The sequence below is a fragment of the Dermacentor albipictus genome, chromosome 8 (assembly GCF_038994185.2).
Source record: "Dermacentor albipictus isolate Rhodes 1998 colony chromosome 8, USDA_Dalb.pri_finalv2, whole genome shotgun sequence".
Lineage (NCBI taxonomy): Eukaryota > Metazoa > Arthropoda > Arachnida > Ixodida > Ixodidae > Dermacentor > Dermacentor albipictus.
The window spans coordinates 30046090-30070016 of record NC_091828.1 but is presented as its reverse complement, the minus strand read 5'-3'; the positions used below and the strand labels follow the sequence as shown (position 1 = coordinate 30070016).

The following is a 23927-nucleotide window of genomic DNA, read 5'->3' as shown; positions in this document are numbered from 1 at the left end:
TATGGCCGGAACTTGGCGACAGCCCAAACTAAAGCCATGCACTCCCGCTCGTTCATGGAGTAATTTTTCTCGGCAGGTGACAGCAGGAGGCTGGTGTAAGCTATCACGCACTCGGTGCCATTCTGCTGTAGGGCGAGAACAGCGTCGATACCGTCGCCGCTTGCATCAGTGCGGACTTTGGTCGGTGCCGATGTATCAAAGTAGGAAAGTATGGGAGGGATGGTCAGAAACCCGATGAGAGCGGAGAACGTTTGAGCCTGCTCCGGGCCCCATGAGAATGACGCGTTATTCTTTAGGATATCTGTCAAAGGCCGAGCAACGTCGGCAATGTTTTTGACGAAACGGCGCAAGTAAGAACACAGGCCGTCGAAGCAGCGCACGTCAAAAGCAGAACGTGGCACAGGGAAAGTGCGTACGATGCGAACTTGTTCCGGATCTGGTTGGAAACCAGATTCGTCTACGAGGTGTCCCAACATTGTAATCTGACGGCGCCCGAATCGACACTTTGTGGAGTTCAGTTGAAGGCCGGCTTTTCGGAAGACCGAAATAATTGCAGCGAGATGGGTAAGGTGGCTGCCGCACGTGGGAGAAAAAACGATAACGTTGTCAATGTAACAAAGACAGGTGGTCCATTTGTAGCCCCGCAGAAGAGAGACCATCATACGTTCAAATGTCGCAGGAGCATTGCATAGGCCAAATGGCATGACATCGAACTTGTATAAGCCATCCTGTATAATGAAGGCCGTCTTCTCGCGGTGTATTTCATCAACTGAAATCTGCCAGTAGCCGGATCAAAGATCGATGGGCGCGAAGTAATTAGCTCCGTGCAAGCAGTCCAAGGCGTCATCGATGCGTGGTAGTGGGTAGGCGCCTTTGCGCGTGTTTGTGTTCTAGTGGCGATAATCTACGGAAAAACGCCAGGCACCATCTCTACTTTCTTTAACCATCATCTTTAACCATCAGCCAGCCCTTTGGCTGGCTGATGGTTTGATGGCTCCTTTACGGAACATTTTGTCGACTTTTGATTGGATTACTTGGCGTTCAGCATGCGATACCCGATAGAGACGCCGACGAATAGGATTCGTGTCTCTAGTGTTTCTACGGTGGTGAACGACAGATGTTTGGCCTAAAGACCAGTCGCCGAAATGAAAGATGTCACTGTATGATTCAAGCAGGTGACGTATGCCCGTGGCCTGCGCAGAGACGAGGTCAGGTGCAATCATTTTAGCGAAGTCATCCGTTACGGAATAAGAGTTGTGATCGGCAATTGACGCTAATAAGTCGCTCTCGGCATTCAGACTCTCAATGTCAAGTTCGTAACCACTGGAAACGCTGGCGAAGAACATCTCGGCCGAAATCCCTTGAGGACCCAGGTTGAAATTCAGAAGCGGTAGACCGCGTCGTTTTTAGTAACCGTGACCAACGTATGCAGAACAGCAACGTTCCGGTTGAAAAGCACGTCGATGATGGGGCAAAGCACACATTCACCGCCAGGAACCTGTGGCTGTGCGGTAAAAGTGACGTAAGTAACTGTGTCGGGTGATAGACGCACATCCTGAACCGAGCACAAATGCGGTGGCGCGTTGCTCGGAGCGTCGGAGAATTGAGGCAGCTCGAACTGAAGAACGCCGGTCATGCAGTCAATGTGAGCAGAATGAGTGTATAAAAAGTCCAATCAAAGGATAATGTGGTGAGAGCAGTTATCGATCACAGCAAAGAGAAGAGATATAGGGCGGCCGGCTATAATTAAACGCGCAATACACATTCCAAGAACAACCAGCACGCCACCGTCGGCCACTCGAAGCACTCGGGCAACTGCTGGGGTGAGGACCTTCTTTAGGCGTCTACGTAGGCTAGCACTCATCACAAAAATGTGGGCCCCAGTGTCGACCAGTGCTTGCACAGGTAAACCGTCTATTTTAACGTCTATTACACTTCCACTTGCGGTCACAGACAGAATATTTGCTGCGGTAGTCGGCAATGCAGCACCATCTCCGAGTGCTGCATTTCTTCGTTTTGCGAAAGGGTACGGCCAAACCCACAGGGGACGAAAGGCGATGTGGCTGCGGCGAACGGGAAAATGGGCGACGTGTTTGCGGTGAACAAGGCTGGTGTCCGCGCGGTGATGGTGAGCGCCTGTACCCCGTGTTCCTAGCACAGTTGTAGGTACTGTTAGAGTCAGCAGTGGGTGAAACATTGTGGGCATTTCCATCAAAATGGCACATTTTGGTCGGCGTGCGAGGTGTTGAGGGCCACGAGTTGCGACAGTATCGGGTGACATGACCAATGCGATGACAGGTGAAAAAAATCGGCTGTTAGTTCGCAGTTCTCTACTCAGTCAGGTTGCGATAACTCGGAGAGAAGCGTCTGGGTGGAGCGAAATTAGTAGAAGGACTTTCGTTAGCTCTGGGATCGGCAACAGCACAGACATAATGCAATCCAATGCTTTCAAGTTCCTGGCGAAGGATGGCTTGCACGAGGGGATTCGAGAAAGTGGTAGCATCAGGGTTATCCGAACAGAAAGTTGCGGGCGCCATCGCATCCAGTTCACGTTGAACGATTTACACAACGTCCTCTGATGACGACGCATGCTGCTGTGCGCAAGATTTTCACACGTCGACGTTGCGGACGTATTGGGAAGTCTGGTGAATGGTTGCAGGAGGCATCGACTTATGACCTGCTCGAATTTTCGGCACTGTTTGACGATAGTATGAACTGTAGAGCAGCTTTCGCACATGAGCACATTAAAGGCGCCGTCAGCAATTCCCTTCCCCCACATGCCGTACCTTGTCTACTTCTGTCATGTCGTCATCGGCTTTACGATAAAGCGCCCGCACGTCCTGCATGTAGGAAACATAGGACTCCGTGGGGAATTGGGCATGGTAGGCCAGTTCGTGCTTTACGGCAATTTTACGGCCGGCTGGTTTGCCAAACAGCTCTGCTAAATTTTCTTTGCATTGGTCCCTGCTGGTCAGGTCCTCTTCATGGTTGTCGAACCACACCTTTGCCGTGCCTCGTAGGAAGAACAACAGGTTGGCTAACATAAGTGTGGGGTCCCATCTGTTGATTCCACTCACGCGTTCATACACAGCCACCCATTCTTCAACGCCAGCGCCATCGGTCCCGTAGAAAGTTTCAGGATCCTTGGGTTGCACAACCACAAGCGAAGGCGACAGCGACGTAGTTGGCGACGGTGACGTTGAAGGCGGCAACGACGTTGATCTCACGTGCTCACCATGATTCATGGTGCGGATGGTTTTGCGACATTCACTTCGTAGCACCGTTTCCAGCCTTGGTACCACGCACCTTCCACCAATATGTTATGGGGATGTTAGGAGTATATAAAAACTTTATTTACAATATATATAGAGGATGTCAGCGTAGACAACATGGCTGATCGAGAACAACCCGCAGCAGCCAGCGTCTCGCAATCTTCTTCCTCTCTTCTGTCATCCTTCCGTAACAATATCAAATTATTTGGCGTAATGGTTCTGTGGAAACCCGCAAGGTGGAGAAAGGCAATGAATATCTGCAAATTTTCTTTTTAACTGCGAAGCTTTTCTTTGGAGGAATCCGTGTGGGTCTCCTTTGTAGCACTTAGCTACGTTCTTGTGGACGTCTCATGTTCCCTTTATTCAGTAGATCAAATTATTGTGTGCAATAATGTTTATTATCATCGGCGGCACACGCAGCTTCCGTCCTCGCATCAAAATTATTACAATTCGATGCTCAAAAACGGTGTCGTTGATCATGCGCTAAAACCAGTCTTTCGCGCGCGGATATATGTCGTCATTTCGCTTGCGATGACGTCTTCAAGAGCGGAGAAGTAGAGATTGTCAACAGTCCTAAACTCGTGTTCTATAAAGCCTGACTACGGACAACTGATTGGACCCTGTGCAAGATGTAATAGCAAGTCATTGCGTGAGTGCTGCAGTTTACGTGGCGGTTATGCAAAGCTTCACTCATTAATTAGTAGGCTGTTTTTAGCGTACCAAACAGATTCATATATATAGGCTAGAAGGTTCATTGATAATGCGAAACAGAGCGTGAGAGTCTTGCAACCGCAGAAACACACCTTTGGGGCCTAACTTGCAATGAAAAACAAACGTAATTGCACAACATTTCTTTGAACAAAAAATGGACATTTCATTCCTTTTTCTCTGTGATGCAGAAATGTTTTTGTGAGTTGGTCAACTAGCCTTTAGCGTCTGCTCTGTGTGGCTGCAATTCAGATGGCTTGTGCAGTGTAGTGCAGCGAAATAAAGCAAAGCCTTCTTGACACCGTAATAATTGAAAGTTTTACACATGCTGACATAAACATGTTACGTATGAGTGACTGCTAATAACGTAGCTTAATCCTTTTTTTTGGAAGATAACATAGCTTGCTTCTTTTCAGAATATTTATTTTTGAAGGATGCTGACTGATGGCGAGTACCATCCCATATAAAATTCACACAATGCTATAGGCAGCACCCTAGAGTGGCACAACGCAGTTATGTGGGGCCTTACGCACTCTGTACTCGAGCGAAGCGAGAAGGTAGGTCGAACTGTTCGAGGAATGAGCATCCGAACACTGGTCGGGCAAGACAGACAAATGTACAGCCACCCACACACCGACCTTACGAGAAAACCAAGACGGGAGGGGAGAGAAAAGCGTTTTCGCTATTTTCTGTCGGGCCACAACATCAGAATCAGATATGCATTGCTACCAGTGTACAGTTATTAGACATCCCGGGAATCGGTCCTGCTGTGACCAGAGATTGCACATGCACTCGTCTATAGTTGAGGGACACGTACTGTGTTTCGTGACAGTGGCCCCTTTCCACTTTTCATATTCTTCATTGCAGAACAAGATTGTCTAGCGGCGTAGCATACTCACGTAGAGCGGCCCTAATGCAACACATGCTACACCGTTGCCTCGTGCCTCCTCTAGAACGCACCACTCGATCGAAAGCGAACTCTTAATCTTAAATACGACTTCAGCTAGCTCCCTGACGGATAATGGCATTCACGGTGTTAGATATGGAGCTGTTTCCTGCGATTACTTCGAGTTCCCCAGACCACATCGGATTGCAGCACAGCTAATTGAGGAATGCAGAAGCAGGAAAGCGCATTCCAGAGGAGCGGCCGAGCAAACAAGTTTAAGGCAACAAGTTCACGTGCCAACAAGTTCGTGCGCCGCCGGGATTAGCAGGTGGGCATCCGACAATGGAGCATGAGCAGCCCTCCCCTTCTCCTCGTTAGAAGTGCATTGCCAGTCTGCGAGGCAAGACCACAGAGGGCCGCCAGGTGTGACACCGCGACACGGGCGCCTACCATTGGCTGAAAGTGGCGTCATTGGAGCGGACTCTCCCATTGGTCAAACATGACGTGACTTACAGTGCTCGAAGGGTTTATAAGAAGCCTTCCAGAGAGACCTGAGCATTCTGGGACATTCCCTGATTCACCTCTCTCGAACTTCTTGCCGCGGGCCGCAGCGTCCGAGTTGCTGCCGGCCCGTAATGACTGTACGTCTGTTAGTTGACGCTCACCTCCTTGTAAATAATGTAGAATAAATCCTCCTAAGTTGGGTTTTCCATCCCGGAGTCCGTCCTTCAACCCCTACATCTGGTTGGCAGCGGTAGGATCGCCTCCGAATGCATCAGCTGGTGGCAGCGCTACGGATAAACCTTCGTCGAGAGAGATCCTAAGGAACCGGGAAGAGGGAAGAAGAGAGAGCCTTCGTCGAAAGAGGTCCGAAGAAACTGGGAGTAGCGAAGAAGGAGCGAGCCTTCGACCCAGGGAGTCCGGAGGAACCGGCAACAGCGGACGAATGAACCGGATGGCAGGGTGCTGTAACCGTAAGTGAGCGCGTGGTTTTTTTCCTTATGATTCGCCAGACTCAAAGGTTGTGTGTTCAATTTTGATAGTTCTGGGAATCGGGAGTTTGATGCATTGTGTGTTTGCACAAATTAATTAAGGAAAACAGTTTTAACCACCTGTCGGGGCAGCTGCCATGGATCTTAGAAGGTTGACGAGGTTAGACTTGTTGTTGGTGTGCGACGATTTGGGAGTTGAGGCGGACGAACGGATGAAAACGCCAGCTATCATAAAGGCGATTAATGATAGTGGCAATGATGACAAAAGCATTGAGCTTGCTTGGGAAGTGATGCAGGAGCCACGGGAGCGTGTGCGTCGTGTACGTTTGCGAGAGCGTCGTGAACTTAGGAGTAAGCATAAGCGTGAAGAACGCGAGAATGAACGGAAGCATGAGCTTCAAGAACTTACTCTTAGGCGTGAGCTTCATGATCGTGAGAATCAACGTAAGCTTGAGCGTGAGCAAAAGTATGAGAGAGAGAAGGCAGCACTGATCAAAGAGATACAGCATTGTGATCAGTTATTGGCACAGAGACAACGGCTGTCTGAGAATTCTGTAGGTAGTACAGAGCGAAAGAATGAGGAAGTGTCTAGATTTTCACCAGAAGCCGACGAAAAGAGTAGTGCCTGTGAGATTAGCTGCAGATTCCTAAGTGAAGGGAAAATGCTAGCTGCTAACGATGCCTTAGTGGCAATAGAGGCCGTTAAAGGCCAGAGTGAGAGCGACGAGGTGCTGTGCCAACAGATGACTGTGGAGACAGCTAGGCCAGCTGCGAACAAATTGGCACAGTTACCGCGTGTGTGCGTCGCTAGTAATGTTAGCGAGGTTGCTAGCGAAGAAAAGGGTACTTCTGACCCGACAGAAGCGAGCACCCATGTAGAGCCAGATGTGCGTGCAGAAGCGAAGTGCGAGCTGAGCGGTGCAGTTGAGGGTAATTCTCAGGATTGCGAGCTGCGTAGCTCAAGAGAATACAACTGCATTGTTCAGGGATCGGTGCGGCTCTCCGCCAGTCTAGATGGCCTAGATAGGGATGATTCAGTTGTTAATCATTCGGACTGTGCGCGTGAGACAGCGATCGATACCGACGGGCTGTGTGCCGATGCACAGTGTGAGCTGGGCAATGTAGTAGAGGGCAGTTCGCAAGAGTGCGAGTTGTCTAACTCGAGTAAAGCCTGCTGCATTGTTCCAGAGTCGGTTGAGCTGTCCGCCAGTCGAGGCAGAGAGAGAGTAGATTTAAGTGAGAATCACTCAGACTGTGCGGGTAAGAGACCGATCCGGGCCGACGAAATGTGTACCGGCCAGCACGAGGCACGAGGCGACATGAAAGCGAGTGCAAAGAGAAAGCGCCGTAAAAAGAAGCGCGGTAAAGACCGAAAGTCGGTAAATAATGTAGCGCCGCCAAAAATGGCGAGAAACCCAAATGGGCAGGGCGCGAGGAGAAGAAAGGTGCGGTCGTCACTGACGATGTTGACGCATCCTAAACGTTCGAGCCACAGGTCAAAGGGGGACCGCGAAGAATATTCTGCACGGACGCGGACAAAGGGCACGAGGCAGTTAAGCTCCTCGTCGTTCCGTAGTTCTTTTCACAGCTCAGCGTGCAGTTCGAAGAAACGCAAGGTGGCAGGACGAGACCAGGTGGGGAGTAGCGACGCGGTCAATCGAGTTCGTGTTGAAAGCGGGGCGCCAGGACGCAAATTGGCAGGAGACCGTAACGTCTTGGGGGAGCTGATAGTGAATCAGCCCTTTTGTTGTCTCTAGGCAGCCAGAGTAGCTTTGAAACTTCGCCCACCGCGGGTCAGGCTGAAAGTATGAGTCAGTCGTAAGCAATCGGGAACGGGAGGCCAAGAGCGCTTCCGTAGAAATGAAGTGTCTTGTTTGTTATTTTGAGCATCGGAATGTTTTCGCGATTTGAGACTAGGATTTCTTTCAATATGTAAGGTTTGAGCTTTGTTTATGTTTTCGTTCGAGAAGCTCGAGATTTGAAAGATGCGTTTTAAGTAAACATATAGTCTCGCGAGATGTTCATTAATAAGTAGATAGGCTTTTTTGTGTGTGTGAGTAACCTGAAGGTCAAGGTTATCGTCGAAAGGCCTATGGTAAAGCGCGTGTGTTATTTAACCTTCTTTCTTTTTAAGCGTTTTTGAATTTTGTAAGGTTAAGCGCGTACATTTGAGTGAGTGCATGATTTGCGCTGAGAAGCGTTTTTAGTTCCATTAGCGCGTGTCCTGTGTGGACAGAAGGAAGCAGATTTATGACTGGGTTGCTAGTGTGTGTGGAGGGCAGCCGTATTCTGACTTCTATTATAAGTACGCATGGAACGAGTTATTAAAAGACGCATTAGTTTAAGGGTTCTGCGGAGTGTGTAAGTCCCGCAATTTTAATTGTTCGTTTACGTCAAGTGTCCTGTAGGACTTTCAGGAAAGAAACGTGAGTAAGCGTAAATGAAAAGTTTGCCTACAACGCAAGTACGCGTTCTGTTTAGTGACCACAAGGCTAGTGCGCTTGTGATTACGTACTTGTGAGGTTGACCAGATTGTTCAGTGGCACCAATACGTGCGATAAGTACGCCACTGCGATAGATTGGAAACATGCTGTTCGTGTAGTTAGGCCACTTAAGTTATGTTCGGCTGTTTTCATTTGTTGTTTGCATCGTCAACGACCCTTTTGTTTTGCAACAACAATAGTACTCTGGTCTTGTCGGCAATCGAGGAGAAATGGATAGCTGTTTGGAGGGGTGGTTACAACTGTTTTGTCGAAATTGGGGAACTAAAAGATCAGGGTTGATTTTGACTCAGTAATAGCCTGGCGAGTCAGGGGTGAAGAGCCTGCGCTTACGCGTGGTGCAGCGCTGTGTTGTTTGGTTTGTTTGACGTATGTTCTCCAGGGCCCAGGATCCCGAGGGTTGTCAAGCGAGGCTCGACCCCAGTACCCTGCAGCTTATTTCAGCGTTCCTCATGGCCAGCGAATTGAGTTCACCGGCCATTCAGAACAACCGGGGCGAGGACGAGCTGTTAGATATGGAGCTGTTTCCTGCGATTACTTCGAGTTCCCCAGACCACATCGGATTGCAGCACAGCTAATTGAGGAATGCAGAAGCAGGAAAGCGCATTCCAGAGGAGCGGCCGAGCAAACAAGTTTAAGGCAACAAGTTCACGTGCCAGCAAGTTCGTGCGCCGCCGGGATTAGCAGGTGGGCATCCGACAATGGAGCATGAGCAGCCCTCCCCTTCTCCTCGTTAGAAGTGCATTGCCAGTCTGCGAGGCAAGACCACAGAGGGCCGCCAGGTGTGACACCGCGACACGGGCGCCTACCATTGGCTGAAAGTGGCGTCATCGGAGCGGACTCTCCCATTGGTCAAACATGACGTGACTTACAGTGCTCGAAGGGTTTATAAGAAGCCTTCCAGAGAGACCTGAGCATTCTGGGACATTCCCTGATTCACCTCTCTCGAACTTCTTGCCGCGGGCCGCAGCGTCCGAGTTGCTGCCGGCCCGTAATGACTGTACGTCTGTTAGTTGACGCTCACCTCCTTGTAAATAATGTAGAATAAATCCTCCCAAGTTGGGTTTTCCATCCCGGAGTCCGTCCTTCAACCTCTACAACGGTGTAGTTGCCCAGCATGACGCTCGTTTTGAGCCATATTTTTTGCGTTGGGTTTGCTGCAGTTTATTGGGAGCGTTATGGCGGGTGTCCGTACAATCAGGTGTTTTGGTCGGAATCCTGGAGTTTCGAGGCGAAGTGCAAGTTTGCAGGATTAGTAATTGCACTGTATTCCAGACTTGACAGGCCTATGTCGCACTTTGTCCTTTATATCCTGTGTGCCACTGTAGATTGTTCTCCAGAGCTTTCATGTGTACTTCACTGCACATATCAAGAGCTGTGACGAGAGTTATCGGGATGAGACTACATTCTGCATAATCTTAAGGCGTTATCTCTTTTGCTAATGAGTTTTGAATAGCTCTGCCTTTTGGCACAAAAATAGAAATACCATATTATCAAGACTTTCAGTTTTTTGTATTGATGATTTGTCAGGCTTCCTGTTCTCAGGCAACCCTCAGGAAATTTCTCAGGAATCATTTGTTACACTAAGGAAGATAAGGAAGGAAAAGTTTATTTGGTCCTGCAAGTAGTGATAATTATTCACTAAGCGGGCCGCTCCCACGTCGGGACCAGAATGCCAAGCCTCACGGTCACGTCGTGAGCCTGCTGGACAGCCCAGAATTGTTCATCCAGATACGGGCTGCGAAGTGCAGCCTCCCACTTGGACGCATCCTTGATCTTCTTCAAGTCTTCAATTATTTCGCAAGGCGAGAGCATGTGTTCGAGCGTGTCTAAAGCACCACAATCTTGGCAATAAGGCTCTGTATACGTCTCTGGATAAAACATGTTCAATCTCCACGGGCAAGGATAAGTACCAGTCTGTAGTAAGCGTAATGTAAGTGCCTGAGCCCTGTTTAGTTTAGGATGCGGCAAACTGAAAACCCTAAGATTACGAAGGTAATATTTCGTGATTCCATTGTATGTGGAAGGGGAGTCTCTGTTCTCGGGGAGTACGGCCACGCCGTTGCGCGGGGCAGAGTGGAGGGTAAGATCTCGCGCTGCCTCATGAGCGGACTCATTGAGATTCGGAGGGGCTCCCTCGATCATCCCAAGGTGAGCAGGGAACGAACATAAGTAGTGTTGAGAGATCTCACATGTCGGCATACTTTTCAAAGCAACCTTAGCCACCGAGCCCTTCTCAAAGGCCCTAACGGCCGACTTTGAATCGCTATATACAAAAGGCCTGCGCCTGTCAACCAGGGCGAGCGCAATAGCCGCTTGCTCCGCGACCTCTGGCCTATCAGTCCGAACGGTAGCAGCGTTAACGAGACTGCCTCATTGTCCACGATAACTATGGTAAACACCTCGACGAAGCATCGACGAAGCCAACCTTCTCATTCTCATTCCGAATGAGTCTCAGTAGGCAAGCTCCCCTGGCTTTTCTTCTACCAACGTTTCGCTCCGGATGCATGTTCCTGGGAACAGGCTTGACGTGATACCGATAACGGACCTTCACGGGAATACCCACATGAAGCTGCGAAATCTTCTCCTGAGGAACACCTAACTCTCTCAGAATCTGCCGACCCGTGCTAGTCATAGAGAGACGTACTATCTGCGTCCTCTCCTGAGCCTCAGCTATCTCATCCAAAGTATTATGAATTCCCAGCAGCAGAAGTCGGTCGGTGCTGGTGCACAGTGGCACTCCCAACACTTTCTTCGTAATCTTCCTAATCTGTGTGTCAAGCTTCTCTTTCTGCGATCCTTTCCACTTGTGCATGGCCGCACAATAAGTAAAGTGACACAATACAAATGCGTGCATAAGTCTTATGAGACTATCCTCCTTGAACCCCGTCTGCCTGTTGGCCACCCTCTTCACTAAGCCTACCGCATTTTCTGTCTTGGCAATGATCTTCTGGATCGTCAGCGTGTTGTCGCCGCTCGACTCAATAATCATCCCCAGAACCCTGATCTTATCAACCCGACGTATGAGATCGCCATTTCTTGTACGAAGCTGAATGCTCAGCTGGTCCACGGGGATCCATCCCCTTGGCTTGCGTCCCCTTCTAGTGGGACTGTACAGCAACAGCTCCGAATTGGAGGGGGAGCACCTTAACCCCGTCTGGTCCAAATAATTCTCAATTACATCTACTGCCTCCTGTAGAACACATTAGATATAGCCCTCACTACCATCGGGGCACCATATGGTCACGTCATCTGTATCATAGTGTGCCTAATCCCCTCAATCTCCAAGAGCTTCTTGGTCAATCCGACCATGGCCAGATTGAACAATGTGGATGAGATGACGGCCCCTTGAGGAGTGCCCCTGTCTCCAAGATTTAACATCTCTGACTCCAGCTCCGCAACCTTCAAGGTAGCCTTCCTGCCTGACAGGACGGACATGACATAGTCATGAAAGCGCGCGCCGAGGCCAAGATCCGAAATGTACTTGATAATATAAGAGTGCCGAACGTTGTCAAAAGCCTTGTCCAGGTCCAGCCTAGGATGGCCTTAACGCCCCTTCCATCTCCATCAATGACCTGATGCTTGATGAGCTTCATTGCGTCTTGAGTCGACAGCCCGGCCCTAAAACCTATCATAGTGTGGGGTTAGACCTGGTTCTACTCAAGGTACCTTGTAAGCCGATTAAGCACCGCATGCTCGGCTGCCTGGCCAACACACGAAGTGAGCAAAATAGGCCTTAAGTTATCAATGCTCGGGACTTTGCCAGCCTTGGGAATCAGCACCGTGAGAGCTGTCTTCCACTGCTCCTGAACCACCCCGTCTCTCCACATAGCGTTAACCTCTCCGGTAAGGTACTTGATTGACCTATCGTCCAGATTTTTCAAAAGCTTGTTCGAAATCCCATCCGCTCCGGGAGCCGACTTGCTCTTAAGGTTATGCAAAACCGTTCGTACCTCTACCACAGAAAAGTCCTCATCTAGGGAAAAGTTGTCCTCCCCCATGTAGGCCTGCTCCGTCAGAAAAGCATCCGGGTCCGCAACAGGAAGGTATTTGTTGGCCAGCTTTTCAACCAGATCTTCCTTCGATGCAGACCCCACCGCTTCGTGCACAGCTCTAGCAAGGACGTGCCCCTGACTAACCCTCGTATTGGAGTCCTTCAGCAAATGCTTAAGCAAGCCCCTCGCCCACCCGCTGCGCACCTGCTCGTCCACTGAGTTGCATACCTCATCCCACTGTTGCCTAGCCCTTTGTGGGACAACATATATTTTTTGCAAGAATTATAAAAAATTTTTTATTACACTTGAAAATGAGGTGTACAAAAATGATTCTAAACAAATTTCACAGTTTTATTATGTATAGTTAAAGAAAAAAATGTGGGACGCATTTGTCCCATTGACACTAAATGGGAAAATGAAATGTGGGACGTATTTATCCCATTGACCTACACGGGTGCCACACTAGGTTAGTTCTGACTAACCACTTCATGGAATGGTCCAAAACAGGTCACACAAAGCGGGACTGAGCATGCCTTGCACAAGAAACTTGTTCGCACTTCTTTCCCCCTCGTGGAACACCAACGGCATCTGCGCCTATTTTCCACTTTCACAGGGTTGTGCTCTCTTCCCATGAACCGAACTTCATCCGATACGCCAACCATTTTGTGGCCATTTTTTCTACCCTCCTTGTTCATTCTGAACGGCTTCCTGCTGCCGGTGGTTCTGAATGTCTGGCCATTGATGAGTTCCCGTCCAAGAACCAATCGAAACCATAAGTAGGTCATTGGATTCACAGCATTTACTTGAATGAACGCGTTGACGATGGCTGCATCGAGCAAGAAATAAAATATTCTGTACCAGGACTTTTTGGACCTCCTGTCAGCTCGGTATGCATTGCGCTTTTGGTCGAATTTGTCGACTCCTCCCATCCAAGTGTTGTAGTCGGATATAGCCTTTGGACCTGGACGGAAACCGAAGACCCATTTGCAAGCTTGCGGACAACTTCTTCTGTGTCCTTTGGGTGGTGAAAATTCGATAAAGCATGCACATTTTTTGTGTCACGCCACTGATATGCAACAATGCTTCCTTTTGATCGCCAGATATATTCTCCTTTCTGGAGTTTGTTGTCCATTTTCAATTCATCAGGCAGATCCTTCCTGTTTGTCCGGACTGTACCAACAGCAAGAATTCCTTTCTGTGCAAGGTCCTCCATGAGGCGAGTGGAAGTGAAGAAATTGTCAAAGTAGAGTTGCGTGCCAGGCTCAACGCCTTCTACCAGAGACAATACGACGTACTCTCCAAGTGCTTGGTTGGCAGGACGCTTCGCATTTTTTCCTTCATACACCTGAAACGCAATCAGGTAGCCGGTTTCTGAATCGGCCCGGCACCACACCTTGTAGCCGCGTTTGATGGGCTTCATTGGCATGTATTGCTTCAGAGACGATCTTCCTTTGAATAGGATCATACTCTCATCTATAGCTTGATGAGCCGATGGCGTGTACTCTTTCTGAAAACGTTTGTTCAGAGCATCGATGAGAGGGCGTGCTCTTGCCAGCCGGTCATATCCATCTTCGCCTCTTTTTTTTTCTTTCGTGTTGTCACTCAAATGCAGGCAATTCATGATGGATTGGAATCGCTTGAACGACATGACTTTTGAGATTTCTGGTGCATTGAAAAAGTTATCGCTGCTCCAGTAAAGGTACAGCTGATGTCTCGGGTTTACACTCATGAGAATCAGAATGCCGAAGAAAGCCCGAAGCTCATCTAACGTGATCGTTTTCCATTTTCGCCGGTTTTTCTGTTCTGCAAAGCGGTTTGTTTCCTCTACAAGGAGCTGCATTACTTCGTCGTCGAAGTAGAGTGAAAAAGCTTCAATCGGTTTGGATGGCAACTTTTGTGACATCTCAGGATCCCATGTTTTTGGGACTTGCAGAACATGGTCTGGCTCGTCACAACCCCATGTGCCCGGCGTTTCTTCCTCATTTTCCACGATGTTGTCGCACAGGTCTAGCGATCTTTTCCGCCTCTTTGTTTTTTTTTTGTATAGGTTGCCTTGCGTTTTGCCTGTCTGCTCGTTGACGCAGCCATTTCATCTGCACTGGCATCCTCATCTGTACAATGAGGCGCAAGCTCGGGAATGACATTCTCGTCTGTGCTTTCCCCATCCGAATCATTGGAGTCCGGATCGTCCGATATGCTAAAATAGAGCTCGAGAGCTTCTTCTTGTGATAGAAATCGCTTGCCTGCATTAGAAAGCAACGACAAGTTCTAGATCAAATAATTCGAAAATTACCGCTCAAAATTCTGCCATTAGGCTTAGCAAAATGTGCAACTTTTTTCAGCATGGTATTGAAAATTTGCATTTATCTCATTATATGTAAGCTCAAATCTCAGAAACAAGAGCTGATTTTAATCCAGGGTTGTTTCTCTGAATGCAGAAAAAAGGAATTACTTACCAGGCATGTTGATTTTCTTTTCTACCGGATCGCATATAGTCGAAAACTTCCAATGCATCAGAAAAAAAGAACGAAGTTTCAAGTTCTGGACTCACTGCCTCATCTAGTGGAGGCTGCTGAAACTATATTTAAAAGAAGTACTGAAACCTCTCAATAGGTGGTAGCACATCACAAGAATGATTCCGGTTTCCTTCTGCTTCGTACGAGCCCTTTAGAGTGGAGCACTATGTGGGACGTATGTGTCCCACTGTCCCACAAAGGGCTAGGCAAAAGCTTACAGTGATCCTCAATCAGCTTATTCAGCTCAGAAATCTTTTTACGCAGCCTGCGATTAAGCCTCTGCCCCTTCCACCTAGCCAGCATAGACCGCTTGGCTTCAATCAGATGGGCCAGCCTGCTGTCAACACTAGCCACCTCCACATCTGTAGTGATCTCCTTCGTAGCCTCCTTTACATTCTCCCTCACCTTGGTGACCCAATCCTCCATGGACGGCCGGTACAGGCCTTAGAATTCCATCCCCTTTTCTGCTCCCTCCTCTCGGATCTTCCGAAACTTATCCCAGTCTATGAACGTTAACGCCCTAGGGCGCCTACCCTCAACCTACGGGAATAATCTACCTTGTGATCATGTAAATGCTAATGGCTTTAAAAGAGGTGGTTACATACTTTAGAAAACGTCCAGATAACAGTACATTTCATCATGGCTATTTTTATTGCCTAATGAGGAAGGCAGATGTAACCGACACCTAGAACAATACCCTAACCGGTATTTTGACTGCAACGGAACCAAGGCTGGAAAGGGAAAATCTACGGGAATTATTCCAAATAAGTAATGTCAAGAGATTAGTGGATTTACAGGTGTAATTACAGCCGCCATAAGTGAGACAGAAAAAGAAATGAATATCACAGTTAGAAGCAGCTGTTCAGCAATTGGCATAGCGCTGTCTCATAACAATGATGATGAGTCGAACCCGATGAGTTCCTGTACACTTGCTGAATGTCATGTTTACCTGAGTGAGCACATGCGGCTGTATGGCTCCCCCCATTGTTCCTAAGGTGCAGAACCAGTTGGGAGTGCGGACATCGCTCACCATGACAGGCATGAGCGAGTGGTATGGCTTCTTGCAAGGACCCACGCAATTTGGATGTCCAGGAATAAGGTTGAAACCATTGGCCCTAGCCTGAAATTTACAAATAGACATAGATTACTTGTGTGGTGTGTCGCCAAATTCGTGCCTGACTGAAGCTCGAAGCACTCGTGTAACCATATGGACCAAGAAATATTGCTACAAAGGGGATAACTCATTTGATTGGCTCATGAACTAAGGAATTGAGTGTATATAACATTCTCTTTCTTTTTTTCTGTTGCTCATTTGATAACATCAAAATAGCACTATGTGTCTTGGTCAGAACTATTCATCTCAGTTCTTTTTTTCTCAATTTGTGGTCCTTTTTTTTAAACCAGCACCGTGGCCGCTATTTATTGAATGCCGTAAATCTGCGCCAAAGCCTATCTATGCTACACGGACCACTGTGTTTACGACCGCTTAAGGGAGCACGCGTTGTAAGTAAAGAATCGTGTTGGTTCACACTTGCCTTTCCGCTGTGCTTAAAGCGGCTGCGCACTGCTAAATGGGGACATGCATTTGTTAGGAAGATGCTTGGAGGCATTCGCCTTTGAGGTGCTCGAACCCTATTGTATTAAGAGGAAATGTTATGGCTTTATGAGTATTCCAACCATTTATGGTTACAACAAGGAATGTGAATCTTTTAGATACTCAATTCAGATAGCTTGTCTTCGCGTGCTGCGCCTTCGTTGGGCTCACATCTTTGGCGACCATATATAACGTGGTGGTGTGCTTCAAATAATGGTAGTTAAAAGCGTCGCGCTCCTTCTGCCGTCTCCTTCTTCTTCCGTAGGTCATATTATATAGCGTCTAATACCGTTATCAGCCACGCAACTTCCTCAGCATATTATGCAGGAATATTTATCATTGTGATCATGTAAATGCTAATGACTTTAAAAGAGGTAGTTACATACTTTATGAAACGTCCACATAACAGTACATTTCATCATGACTATTTTTATTGCCTAATGAGGAAGTCAGATGTAACCGAGACCTAGAAAAATACCTTAACCGGTATTTTGACTGCAACGGAACCAAGGCTAGAGTTCATATTTTCGGAACACACATGAACCCCAGCCAAACCTGAACGGAAAGAAAGGAAAATGTTTATCAGTATGGGACAATGCTGCTCAAGAATTTTGGTGGTGCACGGAATGGAGCAGTCAGTTAGGCAAAGCAAAACGAGGATTTCCCTGCACAGTTGGCTTGGCCTCACCTGTAGCCGATTATTATAAGCAAAACAGTCTGTATGCACCAGCTCGGAAAGGGCCACCCAAAACTGCAAGCACTGAGGCTGAGATGCTTGCGATTTCGAACTCATGCGATAATAGCTGCCCTTTACAGAGGAAACAATTTTGGAGGGCGGTCCAAGGACTACCAATTCTGTTGCGCCTTTTTGGTTTGGTCTCTCTGGCCACTCTGACGCCAGCAGCAGCAGTATTTCGACGGCAGCGACTACGAAATACTTAAAGCATGTGCACAAGGACCACGTGTGCTCCCTGCTACATTACAACGGAAGGACTTCAATTGTGCCTTTCTGCAAAGAGTTCTCTCATGAAAAAAAAAAATGTGAACCAAGTCAGCATTTTGTGGAATTGCAAGATAATATACGAAGTTTCATTAATGTCTTAGAAATATTTTGCACTTACTCTGCCCAGAATGTCGAAGTCGTGTGCAAGCGTACCGTAGCCTAGCGGTAACGATCAGTCCTATGTCCGTTACTGCAGTCATCTGAGCGACATTCCTTTACTGGGAAACTTTTCTTCTACATAATAAATATATTGCAAATGATACCAATGAAGTGCCTAACTAGAGGTTCTGCACACTAATCACATGCTATTGCAAATGAGCACACGTTAGAACAAAATTTTAAGAAAAACGCCGACTAACATTTATCGACATAAACTTTCACACAAAGTTGTACCCCAGACCAAAGCAGTGGTAACGGATAAAAATCATGTCGTATATATGGAGGCTCTCCATACCTAATTAGGATTTCTGCATCCGTATATTTACAATAATAAGTAAATGGCTTAAAATGTTGCATCCATAAACGCGTAGCGCGCTATACTAACCCAAGTATACAGCGTCCTCACAATACAACGTTTTCTTCTTGCGATTGCAATTCATGGACCTCCGCAGCGAGTTCTTGCAGTCGTCGTAACAATCGTCGTTGCCTTGATGTTCTGTATCAAGTGTGAGTGCGATAAGATAGCACGAGCCAATTGTTGAAGCTGACCTAATCAAGCGAAGACAGAGTGGGTGGAGAGGCGAATTTACAAAAATGTGATCAAGCTCTTTTTACTAAAACGAGCGGAGGAGGGACATTGAGTGCGCTTCTGCGCCACTAGCCTGGCCGTGGCTGTGCAAGCATTGGCTGAGGGCACACGCACCCTTGTAGAAAGAGACTGTGGCGGTTCTGCTGCTACACAAATTCTACATAGATAATAGCATGATTCTAAGGGTTCTAAGATCTTAACGAACTGTTTTCGCCCATTCACACATTGTTGCTCCTGAGCATTGTATTTGTTTATGTATTGACATATTTTTGTATGCTACTTTGCAGGGTGCTAAAGGGAGGAAGCCCGCACCCACTGTTCTGCTTCGGCGACTGAAAGGACGACGTCACTTGCCTTAAACTGGTGACGGTGGTCGGACCACAGACCGAACCTGTCAAGCAATTAAATTGTCACCGCGATGTTGTGAAAACATTTTTATGCATTTCGAGTCTGGTTTTTTGAAGAAACCTACTTTACACACACACACACACACACACACACACACACACACACACACACACACACACACACGCATATATATATATATATATATATATGTGTGTGTGTGTGTGTGTGTGTGTGTTTGTATATATATATTGCAGCGGACAAGAGGGCCTCTATAGTGGCGCATCCTTTCCACCACTTCTAGTGGGTCAAGCTCCCACGCTGTTCTTGGGGAACGCCGCTCGGGCTAAGAGTCCGTGCGCTGCACTGAGAGTGGGCCCAACCGCTGGTGTGTGTGTGTGTGCGAAAACATTTATTGGAATGAGGTCCGGAGGCTCGACTTCTTAAGTCAAGGCGGGCCGCTCCCACGTTGGCACTGTCAGGCCAAGCCTTTCAGCGACATCATGGGCCCTCTGGACGGCCCTTAGTTCGTCCTGAAACAATGGGCTTTAAATCCTTTTCCCCACTGTGTCCATTCTTCAACGAGGTTGGGGAGAATCGCGGGGCACCCCGCCACCATATGTCTGATTCCATTGATGCCATTACAATCGTTGCAGACCATCTTAATCTCCCTCTCTGGAAATATATTATTAATGGTGTACGGTGTGGGATATGTACCTGTTTGCAATAAGCGCAGTGAGACTGCCTGAGCCCTGTTCAGTTTTGAATGTGGCAATGGGAATCGCCTGCGTCCTACATAGTAGTGTTTGGTAATGTCATTGTATGTTAATAAATGATCTCTAGATTCCCTGGCTTGATGGTGAACGGCTCGGTTGTGACTGTCACGGTTAGCAAGTCCTCGTGCCAAGTCATGAGCAACCTCATTGAGGTGTATCCGAGGCTCGTCCACTTCTCCCATATGCACAGGAAACCAGCGAATTTCAGTTCTCATAATCCCAATGTTTTCAAAAAGTTTAGCTGCAACACCAGCTACGTAGCCTTTCTCAAAACACTTTATAGTGGATTTCGAATCACTGTAAATGCAGGCCCACCTATTACTCCTGATGGCTAGAGCAATTGCCACTTGTTCCGCCACCATGGGGTCCTTGGTAAAAATAGTGATAGCATCTTGCACCTTCCCTTGATAATTTGAGACAATGGCCGTATATGCTTCTTTGCCTTTCACCCAGGCTGCATCAACTATAGCTGCCAATTGGTTCTGCTGTTCTATTTCCTGCAAGAGTGTTTTAGGTCTTGCCTTTCTCCTTTCGACATCATATTCTGGATGCATGTTTCTGGGGAGAGGGTTGGTTCTGATCTTGTTTCTAACGTCAGTCCTTAATTCTACTTCAGCCTGTATTGGGCTGCTTGATGTATTCAGTTCTGCACCTATTGCCTGTAATATGTTCCAGCCATCTCGTGATTTTGTCAATCTTTCGTGTTGCGCTAGCTGTTGGGCCTCCGCGATTTCTTCCATTGTGTTGTGCACCCCTAGACTCATGAGTTTGTCGGTTTCAGCCTTACTGGGTATCCCTAGGGCTACTTTAACGAGCTTCCTGAGCATCACATTAAGTTTGTGAAGTTCTGCCTGCCTCCATATGAATAATCCAGCCACATAAGTGAAGTGGCAGAGAGCAAAGGCGTGTATTAGCCTCAAAGCGCTGTCCTCTCCTAAGCCTCTGTGTCTATTGGTAATTCTCCTTTGTAGCCTAATGACTTCATCTGTTTTATTCGAGATATGTTGTATTGTTCTATAGTTAGCATTGTTTCCGTCTATGTGATACCCAGAAACCTTGATTGTTTCAACTAGCCTGACTGCGGATCCTTCGTGAGTGTATAAGCACACTCTTGGCTCATCTTCCGGAATGTAACCTGTTGGTTTGCGACTTTTTCTGCGATTTTTAATGACCAAGAGTTCTGATTTGGCTGCCGAGCATTTCAACCCCATGTCTTTCAGTGTGTTCTCTGCATCATATAAACTTTCCTGTAATCTGGTTTCTGTCTGTCCTACATTAACCTTGGCACTCCATATGGTTATGTCGTCGGCATATAGCACATAATGTATGCTCTCAAGTTTCTCCAGATTTCTTGCAACCTTGGACATTGCTAAATTAAATAGCATGGGTGAGAGCACAGCCCCTTCTAGAGTGCCGCTATTTCCGAAATTCTTAGCTTCTGATTTAAGCTCACCCAGCATGAGTTGTGCAGTTCGATTTCTAAGAAAGTCCTTAATCATGTTAAAAAGTTTCTTACCTAACCCCATCTCCGAGAGGACGCCAAGTTGTGCCTTATGCTTTATACGATCAAAAGCTTTTTCCACATCCCATCCCAAAAGAGCTTTCGTATGCGCTGGGCTGGCCTGTATAAGTTGGTGTTTGATCATCAGCATAGCATCCTGAGTTGATAGCCCAGGACGAAAGCCGATCAAGTTGTATGGGAGGATGTCGTTCTGCTCAGCGTATTTAGTGAGTTGATTTAGGATTACATGTTCCATAGCTTTGCCTCGACAGGACGTTAAGGAAATAGGATGGAGGTTGTACAGAGTGAGTTGTTTTCCTGGCTTTGGTATGAGGATAGTATTGGCCACTCTCCATTCCTCTAAGTTTACCCCTTTTCTCCAACACTCACTGAAATGTTCAGTTAGATAAGAAATTGATTCATCATCTAGATTTCTCAATATCTTGCTATTTATTCCGTCAGGTCCAGCCGCCGATCTACTATTAAGACTGTGAAGAGCCGCCCTCACTTCACTCTCAGTGAAATCCCGGTTAAGTTCTTCACATATGACTCCTGTATATTCGGGGCTCTCGTCTTCTTCGTTTGGTTGTTTAAGTGGGAGATATTTGGCTGCGAGACTATCAATGATATCCTTCTGTGTTTTATTTTGGCTTTCCTGATGAACCAACTTAGATATAGCTGTTCTCTTGCTTGTCCTTGTTTCATTCTCGTTGAGCAAGTGCTTGAGGCGGTTCCATGCTTGAGTCTACAATCAGCCGAATTACAGATCTCATCCCACTGTTGCTTCACGAGAGTCTTCGAGTGATCATCAATTTCTCTGTTTAATTGCGCAACTTTTTTCCTTAGCCTTCTGTTAAGTCTCTGCGTTTTCCATCTCTGTAATATAAACTGTTTGGCCTCAATCAGATGCGCCAGCCTGCTGTCCATAGCCTCAATATTTTCCTCTGTCCTGATTTCTTTAGTGGCCTCTTTGCGTCCTCTCTGAGCTGGGCGACCCACGTCTGAAGGGGATCCTGCTCGGCATCTAGAGGCCCCACTTTCTTTCTGTTAGCCCTGATTTTTCTGAACTGAACCCAATAAGTGAATTTTAAGATTCTAGTTTCCTGTCTCGGTATGCGTATGGTTATGTGTATGATATAATGATCGCTCGCGAGATCCATGTTTGAATTTTCCCAATTGGCTCCTCTTGAGTTGTTTACGAAAGTAAGATCTGGTGTGGTGTCCCTGCTTGTGGACGTGCCACAACAGGTGGGATACGCCAGATCAGTAATCAAGCATAACCCAAAATCCATGGCAAGACTCCATAGCTCCTCTCCCTTCTTTGTGTTCCAAGTGTATCCCCATTAGTGATAGGGAGCATTAAAGTCCCCTCCAATAATGAGCGGAGAGTTTTTGGGAACCGAAAGCACTTTGTTGAAGAGTGCTCTAAACCTCTGTCTCATGTCGTTAGGACTGCTGTAAATATTCAAACAGAAAATGCTTTGCGTCTTGCCTGCGTTCCTTTTAAGTATTATCTCAACTAGAATAAATTAAAACCTGGAATGTCTGAGATGAATATCATGCTCAATGTATGGCAACTTTTTGTCAATGAGGGTCGCAAACCCCCTCCCCGTTTTTTGTCTCTACATATAACTTTGAACCCAGTGCGCATAATTTCGTCCGCTAAGGTTTCCTGCAGCATATTTACTTTTGGCCTGGCCTCAGATGACCTGATCACCTGTCGCAGTGCTGCTTTCTTGTGTTGGAACCCGCGACAATTCCATTGCCACACGGTTAATCCATGATTACTGTCCATGGTTATTAGGTGAGGCTGCCTTTCTATTACCCACTACTGTCCTCTTTGTGATGGCCCCCGACAATCCAGGAACGGATTTTATATATCCCCCTCCGATGGCAGATACTCATCGTCGTCATCCCCTCGTGTCTCAATTTTCCTAAGTCTTTTCTCCGTTGTTAGTCTCCATTTCCACAATTTGTCCACATTAAACTTGGTCGTTTCCACTGTCTCTCTTATCGCTTTAATTTCATCTTTTATTTCACGGAGGGCTGGTGGCTAATACTTTCACTAGTGATGAAGGTTGCTACGGCCTACAAAGTCAACCCTGGAACTTTGGTGGTTGAGCATGGGGTACGTACGCTCAACCATGCCAGCAAACGCCTTCTACTCCATCCAAACAAGCGTCTCCTAAGTCAGTCCTGTGCTTTGGTGGGCCTCGCCACAGAGACCCTACCATTTTTAACGGTGCAGATGACACCGACATCCAGAAGATGCTCAGGGCATAGGCGAGGGTAAGCGCCCGCAGCCAATGGAATGGAAATGAACAGCCGCGTAACATAAAGAATGAGCTTTCCGCCGATCCTCTCTTGCATGCGTAATGATGCGAACGACAATTAAATTTTGGAGTCAGATATTTCAGAGCACAGAGACAGTAGAAGAATTTTTCCAACCGATACTCTGTAGAAACACGACTACCTCTACCCTTTGAATACAAAATACCCGCTTAACGCAGTCCAACAAAAAGTTCATTATTCAGTTCTTGGTAATTGGGCAGCTGACGCCGATAATTATTATCTTCCTTTACGTCCCCCTGGACATATGACTTATTTGCACACGTGGTTTTCGCGTGCCTCGCAGTGCCTAATTTTAAGAAAACCACAAGGGTAAATTTCGAACACTGTGTATATAAGGGGTGCTAGCTGATTTTAGCCAGAGTTTCAAAATACGCCGATGCACTCTAAGATGGCACGATTAAATGCACCTTGCTGACCATTGTATGCCGTAATTCATATTATTTTTTGAATATGCCTAATTTCATAATTATTCAAGATTAATTAACCAACTTCGGAAGACACAAAAGCAAGCAATTCCTATTAGAAAGTTGTAGACGGTGTGTAAAACGTCCGTTTAAAGAGTTTCCACCTTCCTATCTAAGTATTAGTTTTTAACACTTTCTGCATGTGCCCGCAAAATACAAAAAAATACAACGCGACATGCCCACTTGCGCGCCCACTTGCAGTGCTCCGAAACGCTACACCTACAAGCAAACGGGGCTTCTAGCCAGATGTGAAACCTAACTTGCCACATTGAAA

General features: G+C 47.1%; 1 protein-coding gene and 1 pseudogene across 1 annotated transcript in view; both read right to left on the bottom strand.

Annotated features, from left to right (window-relative positions):
* The window catches only part of LOC139049221 (glutathione hydrolase-like YwrD proenzyme), a 100371-nt gene that overhangs the window by 28498 nt on the left and 47946 nt on the right, over positions 1-23927 (bottom strand). Inside the window, exon 5 of the mRNA XM_070524586.1 lies at positions 15820-15990. Within this exon, the coding sequence (XP_070380687.1) occupies positions 15820-15990 (171 nt within the window). The remainder of the gene's footprint in view (positions 1-15819; positions 15991-23927) is intronic.
* On the bottom strand, positions 12685-15064 carry LOC139048404 (piggyBac transposable element-derived protein 4-like; annotated as a pseudogene).